General features: G+C 43.6%; 1 protein-coding gene across 9 annotated transcripts in view; it reads right to left on the reverse strand.

Annotated features, from left to right (window-relative positions):
* The window catches only part of HECW1 (HECT, C2 and WW domain containing E3 ubiquitin protein ligase 1), a 253,865-nt gene that overhangs the window by 103,740 nt on the left and 128,151 nt on the right, over positions 1–21,974 (reverse strand). For all 9 annotated transcript variants that reach the window (XR_009966068.1, XM_062625356.1, XM_062625357.1 and 6 more), the window contains one exon: positions 19,322–19,416. Coding sequence is in view for 8 of the 9 variants with exons in the window: in XM_062625356.1 (XP_062481340.1) it covers positions 19,322–19,416 (95 nt within the window). In the remaining variant the exon portion in view is untranslated. The remainder of the gene's footprint in view (positions 1–19,321; positions 19,417–21,974) is intronic.

The raw sequence follows: 21,974 nt of genomic DNA on the forward strand, positions 1-21,974 counted from the left end.
TTAAATCACCTTGGAGCTACTGTTATAACAGACCTGTGTGTACGTGGCACGGGTGTCAAGAAATTACTCTCCCCTAACCTAGTTCTGTTGGCTTTTATGGTTGCCCTCTTTATTACACTGAATTCTTAACATTAGGACAACTCTTTAAGCAAGTGAGAAAAGTCTCACAGCCTTTCCCTTCCCACAGCTCAGCAGTGAAGCACCTTTCCAGAGTAAAAGAATATAAGATATCATTCCAAGTCCATGATTCATGTACTACCATTCCCTTTAAAGAAGGAATTCCTCAGTAGATCTGCAAATGGGTGAACACTCCCATTTCCTCCCAAGTGCTGGATTTAAAAAGAAATGTTTTTTTTGTGGAAAAAAAATGACTAAATAAATAGACACTAAATAAATGCTTCCTTTTTCTCCATCACTTGACTTCTGCCACATCTTGGGAACACAGGGCACACTGGGATATAATGGACAAATCATGAAAGGAGCAGACAGAGTCCTGGGCCTGTCACTGACAGAATTAAGGCTATAATCCCAGGCACCACTTTGAAAATCTAGTCCTAATTACTGGCAGTGCTTCAGCTACAACCCTCACTCTGTTAACAGAATTATCCAGCTCTTGAATGCAATATATTCCACTTATCCTGTTAGCTGGTTAAGCCACTGTGCTGGCACCGGACTATCTTTCTATCAGGTACTTCCGATGAGCAGTCAGTTGCTCCAGCAGCAGCCTGGAGCTCCCTGCAGCCGGCTCACATCCCTGAAGGACTGTGGCCACACACACACAGGGTCTGCCTCATGTGTCACAGTCAGCCCTATTCTAGCTTTGTAATACACTATATCTTAATGCCATTCCCTAATTAAGAGGAGAATTTGCCCTTTGTGGGCATATGGCAATTGCCCTCTGTCTGCCTCACAGAATCACAGGATCATAGAATGGTCTAGGTTGGAAAAGACCTTAAGATCATACAGTTCCAACCTCCCTGTCATGGGCAGGGACGCCTCAAACTAGACCATGTCACCAAGGCTCTGTCCAACCTGGCCTTGAACGCTGTCAGAGATAGAAAATTCAAAACTTCTTTGGGCAACCTGCTCCAGGCCTCAGCACCCTCACAGTAAAGAACTTCTTCCTTATACCTAACCTGAACTTCCCCTGTTTTAGTTTGAACACCGCCCATCTTGCAGCTCTGTTTATTGATTACTTCATGGACTGCTAGGAGACAGAAGTTTTTCATTCCAAAAAACTGCTCCCCTAGAAACCCTTTAAAAAGATATCAAGAAAATGAGTAAACAGTTTCTTCCCCATTGAAAATGCAATGAATTCTTTCAGCAGATTCCAGAGAGCAAACCCTGGCAGCCAAACTAAATTACCACGAAAAAATCCTGCTTAGTTCCTCCAGAAGGCAGCTATCAACACACTTGTGACAAGAGGACAGTCAATGACAGTACATGCCAAGTGTATGAGATCTCCATGTCTGCATGAAGATCTCTCATATTCTCCAAGCTACCGTATGGGGGTACAATGCTATTTCAGCATAACCGCAAGCTAGAAAGCAATATGAAGAGCAACCACTTCCAATTAAAACAAAATCGAGGACTGAGGCAACAAATCAGTACCTCCCACAGGGTCCAATATCTTTTCTTCCAAAATTTTATTAGATTTAACTTTTTAATTATTTCAACAGTTCTGCCTAATAAACTTCAGCTATCCTTTGGCAGCAGAGGAGAAGCTTTGATTACATATTCTGATCTTCCTTCGCTCTTTGAAACTTCATTTAAATAAACTCTTAGATTTTCAGATACTTAAACACAATCACATGTGCATGTGGACAGGCTTTGGGCTGTGCCTTCTGGGTAATGGCTGGACTACACTGAAGCAACAGCCAATTTTTCTGTGTATATAGAGTACTTCTGGGATGACTGCTTCCTGCAGCATACCTCACCAACTGCTCACAGGTGGGCTCTAAAGCTGCATGCTCTTTGATGCCAGTGACCCTTTGAGAGCTAACAGGTCTCTCAGTAAGTTTGAAGTGGTCCAAGGGTGACAGCACTTTACAGCCCCAATGTGCAAAACAAACTCTGGTTGAGTTAGCAGAGAAGGCGGCTCCTTGCAGTTGCTAAACAGCTTTGTGCTTCCCAGAGTTACCACCATCCAGGAAAAGAAAAGCCTTCAAGAAAATCTGGGTTTACGATCAAATATACATCGGGCAGCTGCCTAATGCAGGACAGGACTGGCCCTGTAAACCTGACAGGGCCGTACACAGAGTATTAATGTGCTTAAGCACCCTTAAAACAAGAACCACTTGTAAATATTGCCCTCTTGGTAACAGCTAAGCAAGACCCTATAGCCCCCGTGAAATAATTGGGAGGTTTGTCACTGACAGGTGAGACAGGCCATTGGGCACTGCTTGGATCCTGTAATTCTCTGTAAGACTTGATCCCGTAGACTCCAAATTCAAACTTTTAAAGAACACATTTTATTTGCATGGAAAACTAAAAAACTGCTGTTAACATCTTTTCTCTTTGCACTATGAAATGATCAAACTGTAGGGCATATGTAGTGAAAATATTCTAAACTCTTACATATCCATGATGTCTTCAGCAGGCAGGAAACTGTGTTAGGCAACAGTCTGTACTTCCAGACAGCCTGAGTTAGAACTTCAGAAATTCCTCAGTCTTCTAATGCAGTTTGGTTGGAACAATATGCAGATGAGAAACACACATGTGAGAGACAACCATATCCTTCAGCTAAGCTCTGCATGAATGCTCAATGCATTAGTCTTGCTGTCAAAGCCTCTGGACAAGAGAATCAAGTCAATGACCCTTCGCGCCATACAAGCGGCAGCAAGGCACTGAACAATGCCCATTCTTCTAAATGAACGCCCCAAACATCGATTCCCTATGAATAACATTATTTCCAGTAGTGAGTTACAGACTCTTTACTTTCAACCTTGGATCCCGCTTCAGGCAGCAATGAAGCCACTGCAGAGATTTACAGTCTGATTTAAAAAGTAGAGAAATATCTCTGCTACTTCAAGCGCCCCTCGATCTTGCTGAATGACTAATAAAACATTTTGCTCCACAAAGCATTTTTCTGGTTATGTTGACATAGGAAGCTGAGAAGACAAAAACCCCAAGTTTTTCCTTTTACAGTATCTACAGTCGCTTAGTTAATGCAGCCTTATTCACTCCCAGTGTTTCTCCTGTCTTATCTTTTGGGAGATAGATTACACCCAGCAGAAACTACTTACCATAGCTCAGGAAACCGAGGTGGAGGGTTGCTTGTGTGGTGGTTGTTTTTAATTTTTCCTGGTTTTAATTACTTTTATTTCCCATTCACCGTTTTGTTTTTCTTACATTGCTTCTTTCTGGAGCAATGGGCTTCAAAAAGTCAACAGCCTCCTCCAGCAAAGCAGGCTTGTAGCAATACTGATTATAATCAAACTGCCATAGAATAACCAGTGTTGGGAGAGAGCTCCTGAAGTCATCTAACCCTTCAACTTAGGACCAACTCAGAGCAGGCTGCTCAGGGCCCTGTCCAGTTCAGTTTTGAGTATCTACAAGGATGGAGGTCCCACAAACTCTACGGGCAACCTGTGATAATGTTTGCCTACTGTCCTGAGGAAAAAAAATATTCCTGAGGTCTAATCAGAATATCCCGTATTGCAACCTGTGTGTATGGCCTGCTGCTGTTTCACCATGCACTGTGAGAAGTCTGCCTCCTCCTTCCCTACAATCTCCCACTAAGTATTAATGGCATCACCACATCCCACCTAAACTTCTCTTAAGACTGAACAAATCTAGCTCCGTCTCTGCTACTCCTTGTATGTAATAGCAACAACCAGTCTAAAGGATGAAGCAAACAGGGGCCAGACTCATCCTGAAAATGACCATGATGGGGTGTTTACAGCAAACTTGAAGTATGGCACAGACTTCTGGGGGGAAGCAGCTTTTAGAAAATCCAATCTCCAATAACAGCTGAATTCACTACAGCATTTCGGTCATCAAAGAAAGCCTCCTGAAGGATTTGGCCTGCTGCATATTAAATGCAAAAGGCTTCTGAACATAAAGTCATTAAATACGACAGGAGGGGAAAGGGATGTCAACTAAATGCAGGAGTGCTGTCACTGCAGACACATCATTAACTATAGTGTGCATAATGATACAATTCTTGCAGCTCTTAATAAATAAATCACATCTTATCAGCAAGAGAGGTGTTTTCTGTTGCATGTGTCAGGTTTGATGGAAATCAGTGTAGAATTCATTTCAAACACTTCAGTCAACCCTGGGAAATTGTTCCGTGGAACAGAGCAAGGCAACACAGAGGTTCATACCTCATGCTACACACACCAACCACACCGTCCTCATTCGGTACTCATACAGAAGTGACTCCCATCCCCAGACAACCTCCATATCCCCTGCTCCCCAGACTCCTCCCTTTGCCTTACCTCCCCTGCAGGTATCTTCTGCAGAAAACATCTGCCCCTCATCCCCACAGGAACATTCCTGACCTCTGCCAGGCAAACAGCTCATCCCTCCCTTCTTTCCCTGTGCAGGCAGCCCCTATGCTCACTTGTCTGCAGCTGTATGAGCGCTGATGAGCAAAGAGAGGGGAGCAGAGCTGGGCTGTTGCTGGAAGCCATGGTGAGCCGAGGCTGGTGCTCTGCCACAAGGCTGCCCTTCCAGCAGCACCTCTCACTCTGCTCTTCTCTTTCTTCCAGTAGCAGGAATAAAACTTTCTTTGTCAGCATCCAAACCTTTGGGCTAAGCAGAAGCAGGTCTGATCCAGGCCACCTCCTTGGACCATGCCCCTTAACCAGTTGGTAGGAGAAGAACAGGAGACCTAACTTTTCCCCTCCCATCTTGGGGCAGGCTGTGCTACCAGTCTACAGAGACACAAAGGATGACTGCTGAAAACAGAAGTCAACTCTGACCCCTCTGAAAGTGGGAAGAGTTTGGCCACTGGTTTTGTGGCATTAATATTTCATCCTCTTCTGCTGCAGTAGCATTATATATCCCTGAACTGCAAGACACTGAAGCAACCTGTGCTGATCCCCCATTAATGATGCACCACTCACAATAGAAAGTGAGGATGTCATGACACAGACTGGGCAGTTTCCCCCTTCATTCTTCACCCTCAAAGGCACAACTGAAAAATAAACATGCAAACCCAGAGCATCCTCTCAGGGGTAAAAGCTCTAAAACCAAGATCTCCTGGACTTCCTAATCAAGAAGCTATTTAAAATTGTGAAAGGAAGCAGCCAACAAAAATGTGAAAGCATTACCTAGAAAATGAAAGAAAAAGTAGAACAGGAAAAGAGAAAAATAGAAAAGGCAAGTCTATATAGAAGAGTAGAAAACAAAGAAAGGAGTGGTGGAGGATGCTGTAAGGAAAGCAAACAATTAATAGAATCATAGATTGGTTTGGTTTGGAAAGGACCATAAGATGATCTAGTTCCAATCCCCTGCCACAGGCAGGGACACCTCACACTTAGACCAGGTTGCTCCAAGCCCATTGTGGCCTTGAACACTGCCAGGGATAGGGCAGCCACAGCTTCTCTGGGCAACCTGTGCCAGTGCCTCAGCACCCTCACAGGGAAGAATTCCTTGTATCTAACCTAAATCTCCCCTGTTTAAGTTTAAACCCATTATCCCTTGCCCTATTGCTAGTCCCTGATGAAGAACTCCTCTCCAGCATCCTTGTAGACCTCCTTCAGATCAGAAGGCTGCTGTGAGGTCTCCATACAGCCTTGAAACAGCAGTTCTTCTGTAAGCTATACAATTCTCCTCCTCCCTTCAGACACATCTAAAAAAACCCTGAACAAACACCAAAAGCCCCCCCCCCCCCCCAAACCTCAACAATGATCAGTACAGCTTTGTTACAACTCAAACCTGAGGGCTGCAGCTTTCAAACCTCTGTGTTGATGAAGGTAAGTTAGATCCTTTTGGGAAAAAAATGAGAAATAAATAGATTGCTATAAAACCCAGGGTTTCCTGACAACTACCGGCATCTCCAGACTTTTCCAGTATTAGGCTTAATTATTCCCATACAGCTGAATCACCTCTGTGGTAACAGATACTGGTTGCCCTCAAACACTTCACCTCTGGAATCACAGTCCTAGTACAGTTACACTCTGCTAGACAAAAGGTCATAAATGTGTTGGCACCTGAAATATAATACATTATGTATTTTGTGAACTAAACCTTAACAATTTCCTGGAGTTAGTTCAGTAGTATGAGCAATGCTGGTGGTCCTTTGCTAACAATATCAACATATGGTGTAACCAATGTGGTTTATACTTCTGTTCACCACAAAGTCCTACTGGATTGACATACAGGCAAAAAGGGTCTCAGTGTAAACAAAAATCAGTCCTGTTGACTTAAAAAGGAAACCGTCTAAGAACAATTTAGTTGCTTTCCATCAGATTTTGTAGATGTAAGAATTTAAGCCTGTCTTTAAACTGCAGATATTTACACTGGAGAGATTTAGTGACCCAGTTTCATGTGGACTTGGCAGCACTAGCTACCAAGCACTAGCTGCCAAGTTGGACTTAATGATCTTAAAGGTCTTTTCCAACCCAAATGATTCTACGATTCTATTCTGTGATTCTGCGATATTAAGCGGGGAGGGGCTGCATGCTTTCAGTCCGGATGGAAATGTGCTTGTCTGAGAACCCAGCTAGCTAGCTGGGAAAAAAACCCAACATTTAAAGGAAGTGGAAAAGGTTTCTCAAGATATTCAGGGATTAAATGAACAGAGTTCAAAATTCTACTGAAGAATATTCTTATATACACCTGCTGATATACTGACCTACATCAGTGTCCTCACTTGAACCTCCTTTGTCCTTAATCTTTTTCATACAAGTAATAATTATAGCAAAAATGATTTAGAAAAGTATGTAATATTGTATAACTGTATTCCATCAGCAAAACAACATTAAGGGAACAGGATTATCCTGTTGAGCTCTCAGAAACCAGGAAATGTAAACCTGAAATATAACACTGAAGCTTTAAGATTGCCTCTTGATGAATATAAACTGCAATGCTGCTTTCTTTTTTTAGCTGTCCCTGGTCATAACCTTTTCCCAGTGTAACATTACAGATATATTTTTGGATCACCTGGGTTTTGTGAGAAGTAAAGGCAATCCAGGATATACTTGAGATTCAGATAAAACATAAACCTAAAGGCTGAATCATCAACATTAAAAAAGGGAAATGTACAACTGAAAGGTAAGAGTAGAAAACACGAGAAGCATGGTGGAAAGCAATAAACATCAAAAATGTCCTCTAAATCCACACACTATAACTGGGTGCAAGCTCACGTCACAGTCAGCCCTGCAGTCATATCTGCTGATTTTACATAGGTTATCTGAGGGTATGAGTGATTTCAGGACAGATTTTAAATACTGATTGCTTTTATAAAGGGTTGTGCTTTGTGAAACTACAACAATATTCTTCTCTCCCAGAATCTTCTTCCTGTTCTCCCTTCTTCCCAGGACAAAGGAAAGCAGACAAGGAAACAAAAGAAATGTTCCAAGAAAAGTGAGTTATTTTTCTCCTTTACACTGGCTGCTGGAAAATCCTTGGTTACTGAAAATCCAATCAGGACTAAAGTTCCTCTAACAGTGCGCCAAAGCTTTGTAAAATTATACTTTGCTTTTGCACGGCACTTACATATTCGGGTAATTTCTCATCTGTGTGTCCTCAACATTTCCCTTACATCTGTAAATCTGCAGGCTACAGCTCTGACTATAACATAGTGCAAGCTTGCCTAGTGCATCAAGAACACCCAGAGACCCCAGATATATCTCAATGCTCCTTTGCAAAAAACCTACACATTTTATTCAACTCTTACAACTTCCATCATAGCCCAAAGAAGCTGTCCAAAGCATCATGCTTTAGAGTTAAATAGGTCATTTAAAATGGCCAGGTAAAGAAACACAATGTAAACGACAAGCAAATTGTATCTAGCCTATATTTGAGCAACAGTTCATCCAGGCTTTGAGAGAATGACCCACTGAATACGCAGGAAGATCTCTATTACCCCAGTGGATCTGGCTTTCAGATTACCATGATCTACACCCATCGACTGAAAAAAACACAGCCACACCTTTTTAAGCATTTCTCCCTGCTGATGAAGCTGCTTCTTCCCTTTTCACTTGGCAGCATGTCTGAGACGCAGCAGCAGATACTGTTACACAAAACACCACCTTCAAGAAGATTAGCCTCTGACATCCTAACGTTGTTTTAGAAGTCACTGATCTCTTACAATATCACAGGTATTTTAAAAACAAGCCCAAAGACAGTAATTCCACTGTATTTACCAACCTTCCTGATTGTCCTATTTTCATATCATCACAGAAGTATCTCAAGAGATTTACAAAACAAGCTCTTTTATCTGCCCCAGCTCCATCTGCTTATTTTGCCTTGTTCATAGTAAGCTCTTAAAAGTGCTCACTCCTTCAAATAAGCAGTGAGCTCATGTTTCTCCCTGTACACCTTTTAGAATACATTCAACTTCTTTGGAAGGCTTATCCACACTGCTGCCCCTCAGCTAATATCTGCATTCCTGCCTCAGCATGAGTAATCTCTTCTTGATGTAAGTCTAATGACCGTGATTTAATACGCTGATTTTCTTGGATGGACACGTTAGTCAGAAACCTGGCCACTGCCTTCTTCAGCATGACTAACACTTGCTCATAAGTCCTCTCTCTGCTTTGTCTCATCAGCTAAGAGGAATTAACAGCAAATTAAAGACTATGACAACAACTTCCATTCATGAATTTCTAACCCTTTCAGAAAACACTAATTCTTAGCATATACCTGAGAGATAACACATTGCCACCCAAACCTGGGATGAATCATAAAGATATCCAAAAGCAATGCTATGCAACAAAGCTGAACAAGACGGGGAAAAGAAGCTAATCTGAAATTGCAGGTACTAAAGCTGGATCACAGTTGCGCAGATTAGAATCTGACCAATTAGAATGCATGCATTAACTCAGCTAGTCTTGAACAAGTGTCAGTGTCATTTCAATGACTACCAGAACGCAGGCTTCTTGTCTTGATGAAAGCACAATGTCCTCCCAGAAACACTGCACTGGTATTACTTTCTGAGTGATGGAGACCAGCAGATACACCAATTGGTACATCTCATCCCAACTGATTCCTATTTCTTAGCTAATTAACACTGTTCCTGCTTCAAAAGTCTTCTACCCCAGGAACATTTCTAAACAAAACCATATGGTTATCATTCACACTCAAAATTTCCTCTCCATTCCTATATTCTTATACAAACACACAAAGAACTTCCTTAACTTGTGAGTATTGGAGGATATCAAGAGCTCCTGAAAATACTTTCTTTCACCTTCAAGAAAAACCTCATTTTGAATTAAAAATTGTGTGACAGAAGATGCAGATCAAAATCATGCATCTTGGACTCAATGATCTTAAAGGTCTTTTGCAACATAAATGATCCTAGAGCAGGTTGCTCCAAGCCCTGTCCAACCTGACCTTGAACACTGCCAGGGATGGGGCAGCCACAGCTTCTCTGGGCACCCTGTGCCAGCACCCCAGCACCCTCACAGGGAAGAATTCCTTCCTAACATCTAATCTAAATGTCCCCTCTGTCAGGTTAAAGTCATCCCCTCTTGTCCTGTCACTACATGCACTTGTAAAAAGTTCTTGAGATTTCTTGTAGCCCCCCTTTGGTATTGGAAGGCTGTTAAAAGGTCTCCCCAGAGCCTTCTCTTCTCCAGGCTGAACAAGCCCAGCTCCCTCAGCCTGCCTCTAGAGCAGAGGTGCTTCTAGATTGATACATATGCTTTTAAAGCACCTCAGAAGTAGTTCAGGAAAAGGAAACAGGGTGAAGCTATAAGCAATACTAACTGGGCTTTGGTCAATGTGTACAAAATTGGCAGTAACAAATCAAACTGATAAATGCAGAGGGAAAGGGTAGAAATTATCTATTTTGTAAAACAACATCAAAGCAAATCTTTTTGCAGCTTCTGAACTGATACATGCTAGAAAGGTGTGTCATGTAGCCATGTAAACTACCTCTAGTAACTTAGCTGGTCTTTACCCACAATCAGATTCATGCCCTATCACTGCAGGTAATTCTTAGAAAGGAGGAAGCAGGAGATACTTCATTCAGAAGTCTATCATCACCTTCACCTCTGAAGTGCACTCCACAGGTCTGAGCCCTTCCTTCCTTCCTTCAATAAAATTACAATATTTGCCCTCAGACCCACTATATAATTTCAGGAATTGCACTGGTCTTCAGGAATCTGATGCAGAAGGGAGTATGTAAGAAGGTCAAAGGAAAAAGCATACATGGTTATACTAGTGCAGTGTGCTGAAGAGTTGCTGATCTTCCCATAATTTACTAAACTACAGAAGGGAGTAACATGATGTGCAGACTATTAGTATAGCTATTATGTGGCCATAACAAGAGACATTCAGAAAGTAAGTGGCTGGGAAATACCAGACACGAATTGAACCCATTAACAAATAAATGGCTTGTGTAATGATCTTCTTGGTGTTGCTGAAATAAAATCACTCCAGGTCCCATCTGTCATGCTTTTTATTTCTTCTCTTCAAGTCTGTGCTGCACTGCAAGCCTGCTAATTTAACCACCCTAAGTCTGCATTTAGAAGTTCATACAGCATCAGATGCCCAGTAAGGTTAAATCTGACTCAATCTTTTCTTTTAAACAACGTGTGCAAAGAAACTAGGGTAACAGGGACAAGCCCAAAATTTGCAACTGATCTGCAAAGTGAAGAGCAGGCTGTGGCCAGTGATATCTAGGGATCACTCAGCAATTCTACAATTAATGCTGCTTAATTAGAGTCCATGAGAGGGCAAGAAGTTGACAACATGTGCAAACAGTGGCCTTAACCCTGCTTTTTTGATCTGCTCCTACTCTGCTTTTCTAACTGCACATTCAGGCTACCCCTGTAGGAAAAAGTCTGATGGATGAACACTTAAAGAATTATTTTGCTTAATAATTTAACAGATGCCAGCTTTTTTTTATGCCATCTCTTCCCTGTTTAAATCCATTTCAGCTATGCCTACAGCAGTGCATTCTATGTGAAGCTACTAAAAGAAGATAATGTCAGGATGGCTGCGACTTCCACTTCAGGTCACTCATGCTCCACCCTTCATTCCACTGACCAGGACAGGCACTCCTGCCACCCACCTGTGCTTTTCTCTGCTTCAAGTGCCTGGTACGACGCCAGGGATACATTTGATATATAAGGCTAGCTCTTTCATGCTGTAGTATATTACCTGGATTCACCACAAGATGCAAAAAGGGCACTGGCTGTCAATGCATCAGCAATATGGGCAGAGTCACTGCTGGACACAGCGTTCTATGTTGACTGTTTCAAAGTGCTACAACCATGTGTTGGATGTTCTCCTTGGTGACAAACACCACGTTTGAGAGAAGCACTGTGCTGGACCATGCCCAGCCACTGCCCTGCATCACACTCACTACACACAGGTGGCTCTTTTCCTTGCTCTCCTACATGTGCGGTCCTTGGAAATATGTGAAGAAGTGTGTGAATAATGTGAGTGTGTGAAATATGCAGGTGATTTACTGCAAAAACAAAAGCACAGAAGACAGGCTGAGTGAGAGAGCTGGACTTGTTCAGCCTGGAGAAGAGAAGGCTCTGGGGAGATCTTAGAGCAGCTTTCAGCGCCTAAAGGGGCCAAAAGAAGTATGGAGAACAACCTTTTTACTGGGGACTGTAGGGCGATGGACAAGGGGGAATGGCTTTAAAGGGGAGACTTAGATTAGGCATTAGGAAGGAATTCTTCCCTGTGAGGGTGCTGAGGCACTGGCACAGGGTGCCCAGAGAAGCTGTGGCTGTCCCATCCCTGGCAGTGTTCAAGGCCAGGTTGGATGGGGCTTGGAGCAACCTGCTCTAGTGAAAGGTATCCCTGCCTGTGGCAGGGGTTGGAGCTGGATGAGCTTTTTAAGGTCCCTTCCAACCCAAACCAGTCTGGGATTCTGAGATTCTGGGTGCATTTCTTGCATAAAGTGTTTTCCAATCCATTCCAGTTTTTGACATCGTGACTAATTCTAGGTGCTTGTATCTGAAATTCCATTACGACAATCAGGTACACTACACCTCTGTCTTTCATATAGATGGACCAATAAATCATGAAGACTGAAAAAATTGGTAACATTTAAATATTCAAACAGCTGTGTGCTGGAAAGCAAAGACATTCCTCCTTGGTTGGAACCACAAAAAAGAACATACCTGCATGCTGAGATTTATGGGCTGCTGCTCAGGAAATCAATGCTGATGCTCACAAAGAAAATTGTACTTCCCCTGCTCAATTTGCTCATGTTAGATAATAAATTCTGAGCACTCACCTCCTGTAAGTGGTGTAAATCTATGAATGGGTGGTGATAGGATTTTGAACCGCACTGAGCTGAAAAAGTAGATACCAAAACAGGGAGAAAAAGCCACCAGGAGCACAGAACTGTATCGTTTGTCACTGCGGCTATTGACGTATCTGAAATCTGTCATAATGAAAATGCTGCCTGAAGTGACTCTACGAGTGCTTGTTCTGTTCCATCCTGAGAGATTCTGCCAATTTGGAAGAAAATCTTTAAACATTTCCAGTAAAGTCAGTGGGATTTCAGCACATGCTCCACACCTTTACTGAACCAAGGCTGTAACATCCCATATTACTCGGCTGCACTCAGAAGCCTTCAGTGCAAATGAGTTTTCTTAATATTTAAAGACAATCTCTTGCCAGCCATCCCTATTTAAAATGTTAGCGGAGGAAATAAAAGGAAGGAGAAGGTTATTATTTATAACACAGTGACTATAGTTATGCTGCAGTCAGAGCCCAATTACACCCTGGTTACGCTTCCCAACTCCGCTAATTCATATAAATGGAGTGCTTGCTACATGACAGGGTAATTGCAGTGTAAATACAATAGTCTTCATGTAACTAGATAGTGCAAAAGCACCCATGTTACTGAGGTGGCAATAAGAAATAATTTGGACATGTCATTAACCTTCCAATTCTTTGCTAATTAGGATATAGAAAAGCACAACCAAAAACATCATTACACTGAACTAAGGGCTCAACTCTGCAACTATTAGGAGGCTGCTCATGTGAGTAACTGTGCTTGAACATAACGGAGTAGCACCAAATCAGGCTGTAAAACACTACCGTGGCTTCATAATGAAGCAAAACAAAGTGAAAAAATGAATTAATGACATTTTCTTCGGCTGTACAGTGTGCTGAAGGTTGTGCTCACACTCAAAACCATTCCCTTGTAGATGGAGGGGAAGGGGGAGGAAACTCTGCCAGGAATCCCTCCTTTTCTCCCAATGTATGTTAGCTGTAGCTTGTGTAATGGCTTATCTATGCACTCAGCTCATACTGCCATCTCAGATTAAGGCTTTAGTTAATGCTATAATATACAGTGTTAAAAACAGTATTGATGAAAATCCTTCTCTATTACCCCTAATCCTTTCCTTGCTCTCTTTTTCAACTTCACCTCTCTATAACACTTCAAAACAAGCGTACAGGGAGTGCACACTGGACTTCGCAACTACTTCTTATGTCAAGATAAGGAAAGGAGATTCTCTTGCTTACTCCTGACAAATACCCCATCACCTACACCTACAGCACACTCACAGCTTCCAGAAAACTGCTACTTCCCTCCCAGAAAATGCTGAGCCTTTCAAGGTACACCACTTACACTTGTTAAAGATGTACCTGGCTTGCATTCTTTGCCATGATTAATTGCAGAAGCCTGATGCTGTGTTTTCCATAAACTTTTCTCTTTTTTTAACCTCAACTGCTGAACAGTGAAGAAGCCACTGGAAGTTTCTGCTCCCTCTTCATCCTCTGTTTCTTGAAGTACAATTATTCTTACACTCTCAAATCAGACTGTTAGATTTATTACATAGCCTCAGAAATACTGTTTTAAAACTCACCTATCACAGAATAAGACATGAAGGGAAAAAGAACACACACAGCTGAGATTCTTAAATCCAGACTTTGGAAGAATGACAGATACAGCTGCTTGTACGTCCACACTCTCATAAAATCCTGGCTTGCAGCACACACATGGAAATGAGGCAGAATGCTTCGTTATCAAACACTCCTCAGCAGCCCATGCTCTGACGTGACAGCACGTAATGCAAATATTTACAGCAGGAAGTCCTCAAGAATGATCAGCCACCACCAAATGGCAGCAGCTTATCAAGCAGTTATTCCTGCTGTGGGAAACCCAGCTGAGGCAGCATTTCCACACAAACACAACTCAGAGAAGGTCTCTTTCAATAATTAGCTCCAATTTACATAGCTTTCCCCACGATGCTAAGTGTATTTGACGAGTGCCATCATGATCTATGAGACAGGAGCTGTGACACAAAAGCTCCAAAGGTTCGATCGGCCGTGGTTCTTTGCATCTAATACACAGCGAGTGAATGCTCCCAGTTTAGTGGAGACATTTGTCCTGAGGCTAAAGCATTGATTCTCCACTTACTGTCTTTAATTGTGATATATCCAATTTATCTTTCTAGGCTATAAACTCTAAGGGAAAAAAGAGTCTTTTTCATTCTGTATGCTGTTCTCGTGTCAGTTTTATTTAACTGCAAAAGAGCCACGTTCAGGTTAAACCACTTTCACACTAGCAAGGTAACATTTTCCTATTGCTAGAATTAATTGCTGCAACTTACATTGTTTTTCTATGACATCTGATGTGAAGATGAACTGGTGGTGACATTATGCATGAATGAAGAGCAACAAATAGAGGATGTTGTAAAAATATTCTTTTCTACTGAGAAAACAGTTTGCTCATCCGTATCATGGTAACATTTCTGCTTTAGTATTATAAACTGCTGTGCATAAGCTTCACTGCTTTCAGTGTGCCACTAGTCCAGAGAAAGAAAAGCCAGCCAGGATGTTTCTTTCTTCCAGAATTGCAGGTGCTTTGTTTTAATGCCATTACCCCTAGGCCTATCCACTGCCCCCAATTCCCATTTATTCTCCTGCCACATATAAGCTGCCCAAAGTGCACAGCCCTTCATTCCCAGATATTCAAGCCTGACGATTCACAGGGGATAAAATGTGACAGGACTTTTCACCAACAAACGAACTGCAGGGCATCCTCATCAGCAGGCAAGGCAGCTTTAATAACTGGGTTACAGCATGTGGAGATAAACTCAAATGGAGCAGAACATTCATAATACAAAAAACACAAGACGCTACTCAGCCTGAAGCATCATTGGTGCTATAAAAGACATCCAACTAACACAGCAACTTCTGTTTCCCTTTGGAAGCATGATCCTTTTCCATTTCAACTGCAGCAAACCGCAGCCAGACAGTGAAGGGTGGGGGTTTTCTTGTGTTTTTTGAACTGTGGTGGTAGGATACTGGTGGTTACTGGTGTAGACAGACAGGACATGCACCAAGCAGCCTATGCGCCAGCTGCTGCCCGTGCCGTGGGAGATGTCACGTGCCTGGGGGCTAGGACACAGCCCGCTTGGGTGGCTCTGGCATCAGCTGCAGATGAGTCTGTGCTCACGGCGCAGACGCTGTCCCCAGGAGGTCACCTGTCCCCAAATGCTGCTTCTCAAAGGACACCTGCTCTGAATCTTTGTCCCAAGCTGTGCCAAATGAAAAGGTTTGCTTGTGTCAAATACACAAAGCCAAAGACTGTCTGCCTACTGACAGTCTAAGCTTCAGGGGGAATTTGTGATGCTGTCACTACAGTGGAAAAACAACCTTTCACAGAATCACAGAATCCCAAGGGTTGGAAGGGACCTCAAAAGATCATCTAGTCCAACCCCCCTGCAAGAGCAGGGTAACCTAGAGTACATCACACAGGAACTTGTCCAGGCGGGCCTTGAATATCTCCAACGTAGGAGACTCCACAACCCCCCTGGGCAACCCGTTCCAGTGCTGTCACTCTCACAGTAAAGAAATTTTTCCTGATGTTCACATGGAACCTCCTATGCTCCAGTTTACACCCACTGCCCCTTGTCCTATCACTGGACATCACTGAAAAAACCTAGCTCCATCATCCTGACACTCACCCTTTACATATTTGTAAACACTGATGAGGTCACCCCTCAGTCTCCTCTTCTCCAAGCTAAAGAGACCCCTCAGCCTCTCCTCATAAGGGAGATGTTCCACTCCCTTAATCACCTCTGTGGCTCTGTGCTGGACTCTTTCAAGCAATTCCCTGTCTTTCTTGAACTGAGGGGCCCAGAACTGGACACAATCATCCAGATGCGGCCTCACCAAGGCAGAGTAGAGGGGGAGGAGAACCTCTCTTGACCTACTAACCACACTCATTCTAATGCACCCTAGGATGCCATTGGCCTTCCTGGCCACAAGGACACATTGCTGGCTCATGGTCATCCTCCTATCCACCAGGACCCCCAGGTCGCTTTACCCTTCGCTACTGTCCAGCAGGTCAACCCCCAACCTGTACTGGTACATGGGGTTGCTCTTCCCCAGATGCAAGACTCTATACTTGCCCTTGTTGAATTTCATTAAGTTTCTCCCTGCCCAACTCCCCAGCCTGTCCAGGTCTCACTGAACGGCAACACAGCCCTCTGGTGTGTCAGCCACTCCTCCCAGTTTACTATCATCAGCAAACTTGCTGAGGGTACACTCAGTTCCCTCATCCAGGTCATTGATAAAAATATTAAACAGCACTGGTCCCAGCACCGACCCCTGAGGGACTCCACTAGTCACAGACCTCCAGCTAGATTCTGCCCCATTGACCACAACTCTCTGCCTTCTTCCTTCCAGCCAGTTCTTGATCCACCTCACTACCTGATCATCAAGCCCACACTTCCTTAGCTTATCTATGAGGATGCTATGGGAGACAGTAGCAAACGCCTTACTGAAATCAAGAAAAAACACATCTACTGCTCTACCATCATCCATCCACCTAGTTACTTCCTCATAGAAGGCTATAAGGTTGGTCAAACATGACTTCCCCTTGGTAAAACCATGTTGGCTGCTCTTAATGACCCCCTCAACCTTGGGTTGAGGGCAACCAGCTTTTTGAAAAATTCAGCCCCTATACCCACAGTAGGATCCCTATTGAGATTTCCTCCCTGCACAGCTGCTGTTTCTAACACACTAAGGTCCCAGAGCCACTGCTAAAACTCCTACTGACTGCAAAAGAGGGTAAATTTCTAAGCACAGACCACAGGCTTCCCCCTTCCAGCAGAAAGGATATTCAAGAACCTGCCCCAGGATCTGAAGAAGGCTTCCTCTGATCAGAGCCCTTCTCTGCACCCAAGCCACAGCAGTCAAGAGGACCACAGCTTTTGGTGGTAGTGTGAGACATGCCATGCCTGGGGCAGTGCTCAGAATCACTGGAGCAATGAGAATAACTGAGGAGTTTGATGCATCCAATTTGACCACAAAGGGCCCTGTGTGTCAAGTCTCACTAGGGTGAGAAGTCTCAGGGACCTCAGATGAGCATGGCTGTCATGGCCCTTAACTGATCACACAGAGGAAGAGGTGGAAATAAAACAAACTACTGCTTCCCTGCCCAGTTGTGCTCATATTATGATTCAAGAAACGGGATAAAAAGAGATGAGGCTGCTCCACTGTGGAGCCACTCCAAAGGGATGGGGAGGGACCCTTGCCCTTTCCCAGGTAAGGAAAGCTGTGCTTTTACTGTCTGGCTGATGATGGATAAGCATAGCAAAGTACAGACCAGAATATCTACTTTTAGAATGCTACTTCCAAAGACACTGATTTGGCCATCAAATGGAAAACTATTACCTGATACCACTTTTAATCATGTTTTTTATTCTTCAGTCATGTACAGCACACTCAGCTGAAGGTAAGAATAGGTGGTTTTCATCTGATCTCCACGAAGACCATGAGTAATGCATGAAGACTTTCTTTAAAATACAAGTCCTTCTCAGCTGAAAGTCTGAATGGTTATTTCCATATATATATGTGTGTGTGTATTCATAAGCCTTAACAGAAGAACTTGGAGAGATGACATATTTGCACATTACAAAGACACAGGTACATTCTTCTATCAACTTAAAACGTATTGCTGATAGTTAATAATGAAAGAGTAACCCCTCCATACTAGACCTGAAAAATTTGCTTAATTGGTTCAAGCTTAGATCTAAGACATGGATGTGAATCACGCAAAAATACTGTTCTAACTCTCAGCCTACTGGTATTTGTTGCCTTGGCTGGCTGGCTTACCTTACTGTTCCCCCAGACTGATGATAACTAGGAAATGAACAACAAGTCCCAAGTCAACAAGACACTACTCACTACAAGCTAAAAAGAACTTTACAGCATTCAACACAGTAAAGATATCAAAAGACACACCATGGCATGAAGATAGCTGAAGGAAACTCTCCAGGCTCTGAAAGTGGTGAATGGCTTCACAATGAGCACATCAGAAAGGCACACTGAGACATAAACACCTTTTATTCCTATAAGACATGCTATCAGACTCTACCTAGCATCCAGTTTGCAGCTATTGTGTGAATCAAACGAAGGTGAAGGGAAACCACCAGGTAAGACAATTCTTTCTTGAACCCATCTTCCAGACTAAACATCCAAGCTAGTCCTATTCTAAAATGCAGGTTGGACTAAAAACTCAGCTCATGCAGATCTCTGCCAAGACAAGCCTGGCAGGCAGCGAAACACTGTCAGCAAGGCCACACAAGCTTTGGAGGTCAGCAAGTCTCTCTACAGGCTTCTAAAAAATGTTTCGCTCTCAGGGTGATCAAATTTTCCAAAATCAGGCGAGATATAAAACTTTTTGGAGCCATTTCAGCCGCAGAGTTTGCTAAGCTTTAGCAAATCAAGATTGCTCTCAATGAAGCCTCAATCTGTCAAAACCAGTGTTCAGTCTTTTGATGGATCAGGCCCTGAATGCCTGCTTCTTACCACTGATGGGAATATGTCACAGCATAGCTGTTCCTGGAGCTTAGAGGCAGTGCTGCAAAAATGCTCATGCCTTGATTTTGAGAAAAAGCACTTTAACACAGGAAAATCTTATCACTTTTCTGGACCTTTACTGTATTTACCACCCAAGGATCCCAAATCCTCTAGAAGTATCATGCAAGCCTCACAACACCCAGCAGAGAGAATGTAACTTTACAGAACAGGATACAGCTAGGATGTGGGTCTTGCCCCTGACCAGAGCAGTTCCCTGTGACAGATTGAGAGCTGAATATGCATTCTCTTGGCATACAAACCTACACCTGAACTGAAAGACTACCCATACCTCTGTTTGCACTGAAGAGGAAACTTGGTTTTCATATAAAAGTACATAAAGCAGGAAATAACTTACGGGAGCTGCGTTGTTTTTCACTGTGACGCTCGGCGTTGTGGCTCGTAGTGCTCCACTCACACCATGGTAGTATTTGAAGCAGATCTTTGTTTCAGCTAGAAAAAAAAGGGGATTAATTTAGGTTAGAACTGCCAGGGAGAAGCTGCATGATGGGGTGCAGCACAAGGCTGGCAAGCAGTTAAACTGCAAGTGGTTCATCCCTGTTTGGCTGTCATGAGAGGACACCCCCTGCCTCCAATCTTCCCCTTCAGAGTGAAATTTAGAGATCAGTTCCTGCAACTTCAAACAGTTAAAACCTCTACCTCTTCTGAGCAGCATTTATGGCTGACAGACCTTAGAGTACCTGATTGGCATCCTTTAGCTACATGAGGAAGAAGAACAGCCGGTCAGAGAAACCCTCCCTATTCAGATATACCGAACACTAATGTGCAGAGAAAGTGAGAAACTTCCTTAGGACAACAAGGTTCCATGGTTGGTTTCTGACAGGCTTCACTGAGCCAATTTGTTCTGGCCTTGGTCAGGGCAAGGACACAGATCTACACAGATTAACTGCTTTGCCAGCTCCTACATTAAAGCACAGTACGATGAGACCCCATCTTAGTGCATTTCCACTGACTTCCAAAGATTTTGATTAAGTAAGGAACACAAGCAAGACCATGATTTTGGACTCATAGTGCTGGGTTTTGCCACATACATTAGTATTCAGATCACTACATTAAGTGAGGGAAACCCACTTCAATGTCTGTATCAAGGCAAAGAAGTAGTGAAATCAGCTTCTTGTTAATTGTCTCCTTACAACCCACTTTCTTATAATAATAAACTAGTATGTGAACTGGGTTGGTATGTGCTCACATACAGCCAGGACACAGCACATATGCACTGTGTGTAACAGGCATGCTTGCAGGATCTGAAAAATGCCTGTTTCATTAAAAGCAGCATTAACATCTGGCAGTTTTAAGTGGGTAATGCAATGGAAATATTCAGCTGTTCCATAATACACTTGAAGGTGCTTTTCATCACTAAGTTTTGACTTAACACCTTGCTTTGCTGCTGCTGCTGAGACCCAAGGAAAACATGGACCTTTGCCTACAGAGCCACAACAGTCCCTGTAACTACAGTGCCTAAGTAAGAAAACAGTCACATAGAAAATGCATCTCAGTTTGTAACACCAGTATCACAGTATCACAGTATGCTGGAGATTGGAAGGGACCTCAAAAGATCATCTAGTCCAATCCCCCTGCCAGAGCAGGAACACCTAGATAACGTTACACAGGAATGTGTCCAGGCGGGCTTTGAATGTCTCCAGGGAAGGAGACTCCACAACCTCCCTGGGCAGCCTGTTCCAGTGTTCCGTCACCCTCACTGAGAAGAAGTTCCTTCTCAAGTTTAAGTGGAACCTCTTGTGTTCCAGTTTGCACCCATTACCCCTTGTCCTATCATTGTTTGCCACTGAGTAGAGCCTGGCTCCATCCTCGTGACACTCCCCCTTTATATATTTATAGACACTTATAAGGTCACCCCTCAGTCTCCTCTTCTCTAAACTATAAAGACCCAGCTCCCTCAGTCTTTCCTCATAAGGGAGATGCTCCACTCCCTTAATCATCTTGGTTGCCCTGCGCTGGACTCTCTCCAGCAGCTCCCTGTCCTTCTTGAACTGAGAGGCCCAGAACTGGACACAGTATTCCAGATGGGGTCTCACCAGGGCAGAGTAGAGGGGAAGGAGGACCTCTCTCGACCGACTAACCACCGCCCTTCTAATACATCCCAGGATGCCATTGGCCTTCTTAGCCACAAGGGCACAGTGTTGGCTCATGGTCATCCTGTCGTCCACTAGGACCCCCAGGTCCCTCTCCCCTACACTGCTCTCTAGCAGGTCGTTCCCCAACCTATACTGGAACCTGGGGTTGTTCCTGCCCAGATGCAGGACTCTACACTTTCCCTTGTTATATTTCATCCCGTTATTCCCTGCCCAACTCTCCAGCCTGTCCAGGTCTCGCTGGATGGCAGCACAGCCTTCTGGCGTGTCAGCCACTCCTCCCAGCTTAGTGTCATCAGCAAACTTGCTGACAGTACACTCAATTCCCTCATCTAAATCATTGATGAATATATTAAATAATACCGGTCCCAGTACTGACCCTTGAGGCACTCCACTAGTTACAGGCCTCCAACTAGACTCAGCCCCATAGACTACAACTCTCTGGCTTCTCTCCTTCAGCCAGTTCGCAGTCCACCTCACTACCTGGTCATCCAGTCCACACTTCCTCAATTTAGCCGTGAGGATGCTGTGGGAGACTGTGTCAAAGGCTTTGCTGAAGTCAAGGTAGACCACATCCACCGCTCTGCCATCATCCATCCACCGTGTTATTTCCTCATAAAAGGCTAAGAGATTGGTCAAACATGATTTCCCCCTGGTGAAGCCATGTTGACTGCCCCTCATAACCCTCTTATCCTTGATATGCTTTAAGATGGCACCAAGGACAAGGTGTTCCATCACTTTCCCAGGGATGGAGGTGAGGCTGACCGGTCTATAGTTACCCGGGTCCTCCTTCTTGCCCTTTTTGAAGACCGGAGTGACATTTGCTTTCCTCCAGTCCTCAGGCACCTCTCCCGTTTCCCAGGACTTGGTAAAGATGATGGCGAGTGGTCTAGCAAT

Source organism: Pezoporus occidentalis, unplaced genomic scaffold (assembly GCF_034315485.1).
Source record: "Pezoporus occidentalis ecotype Australia unplaced genomic scaffold, CSIRO_AGI_Poc_V1 ctg28, whole genome shotgun sequence".
NCBI classification, from domain to species: domain Eukaryota; kingdom Metazoa; phylum Chordata; class Aves; order Psittaciformes; family Psittacidae; genus Pezoporus; species Pezoporus occidentalis.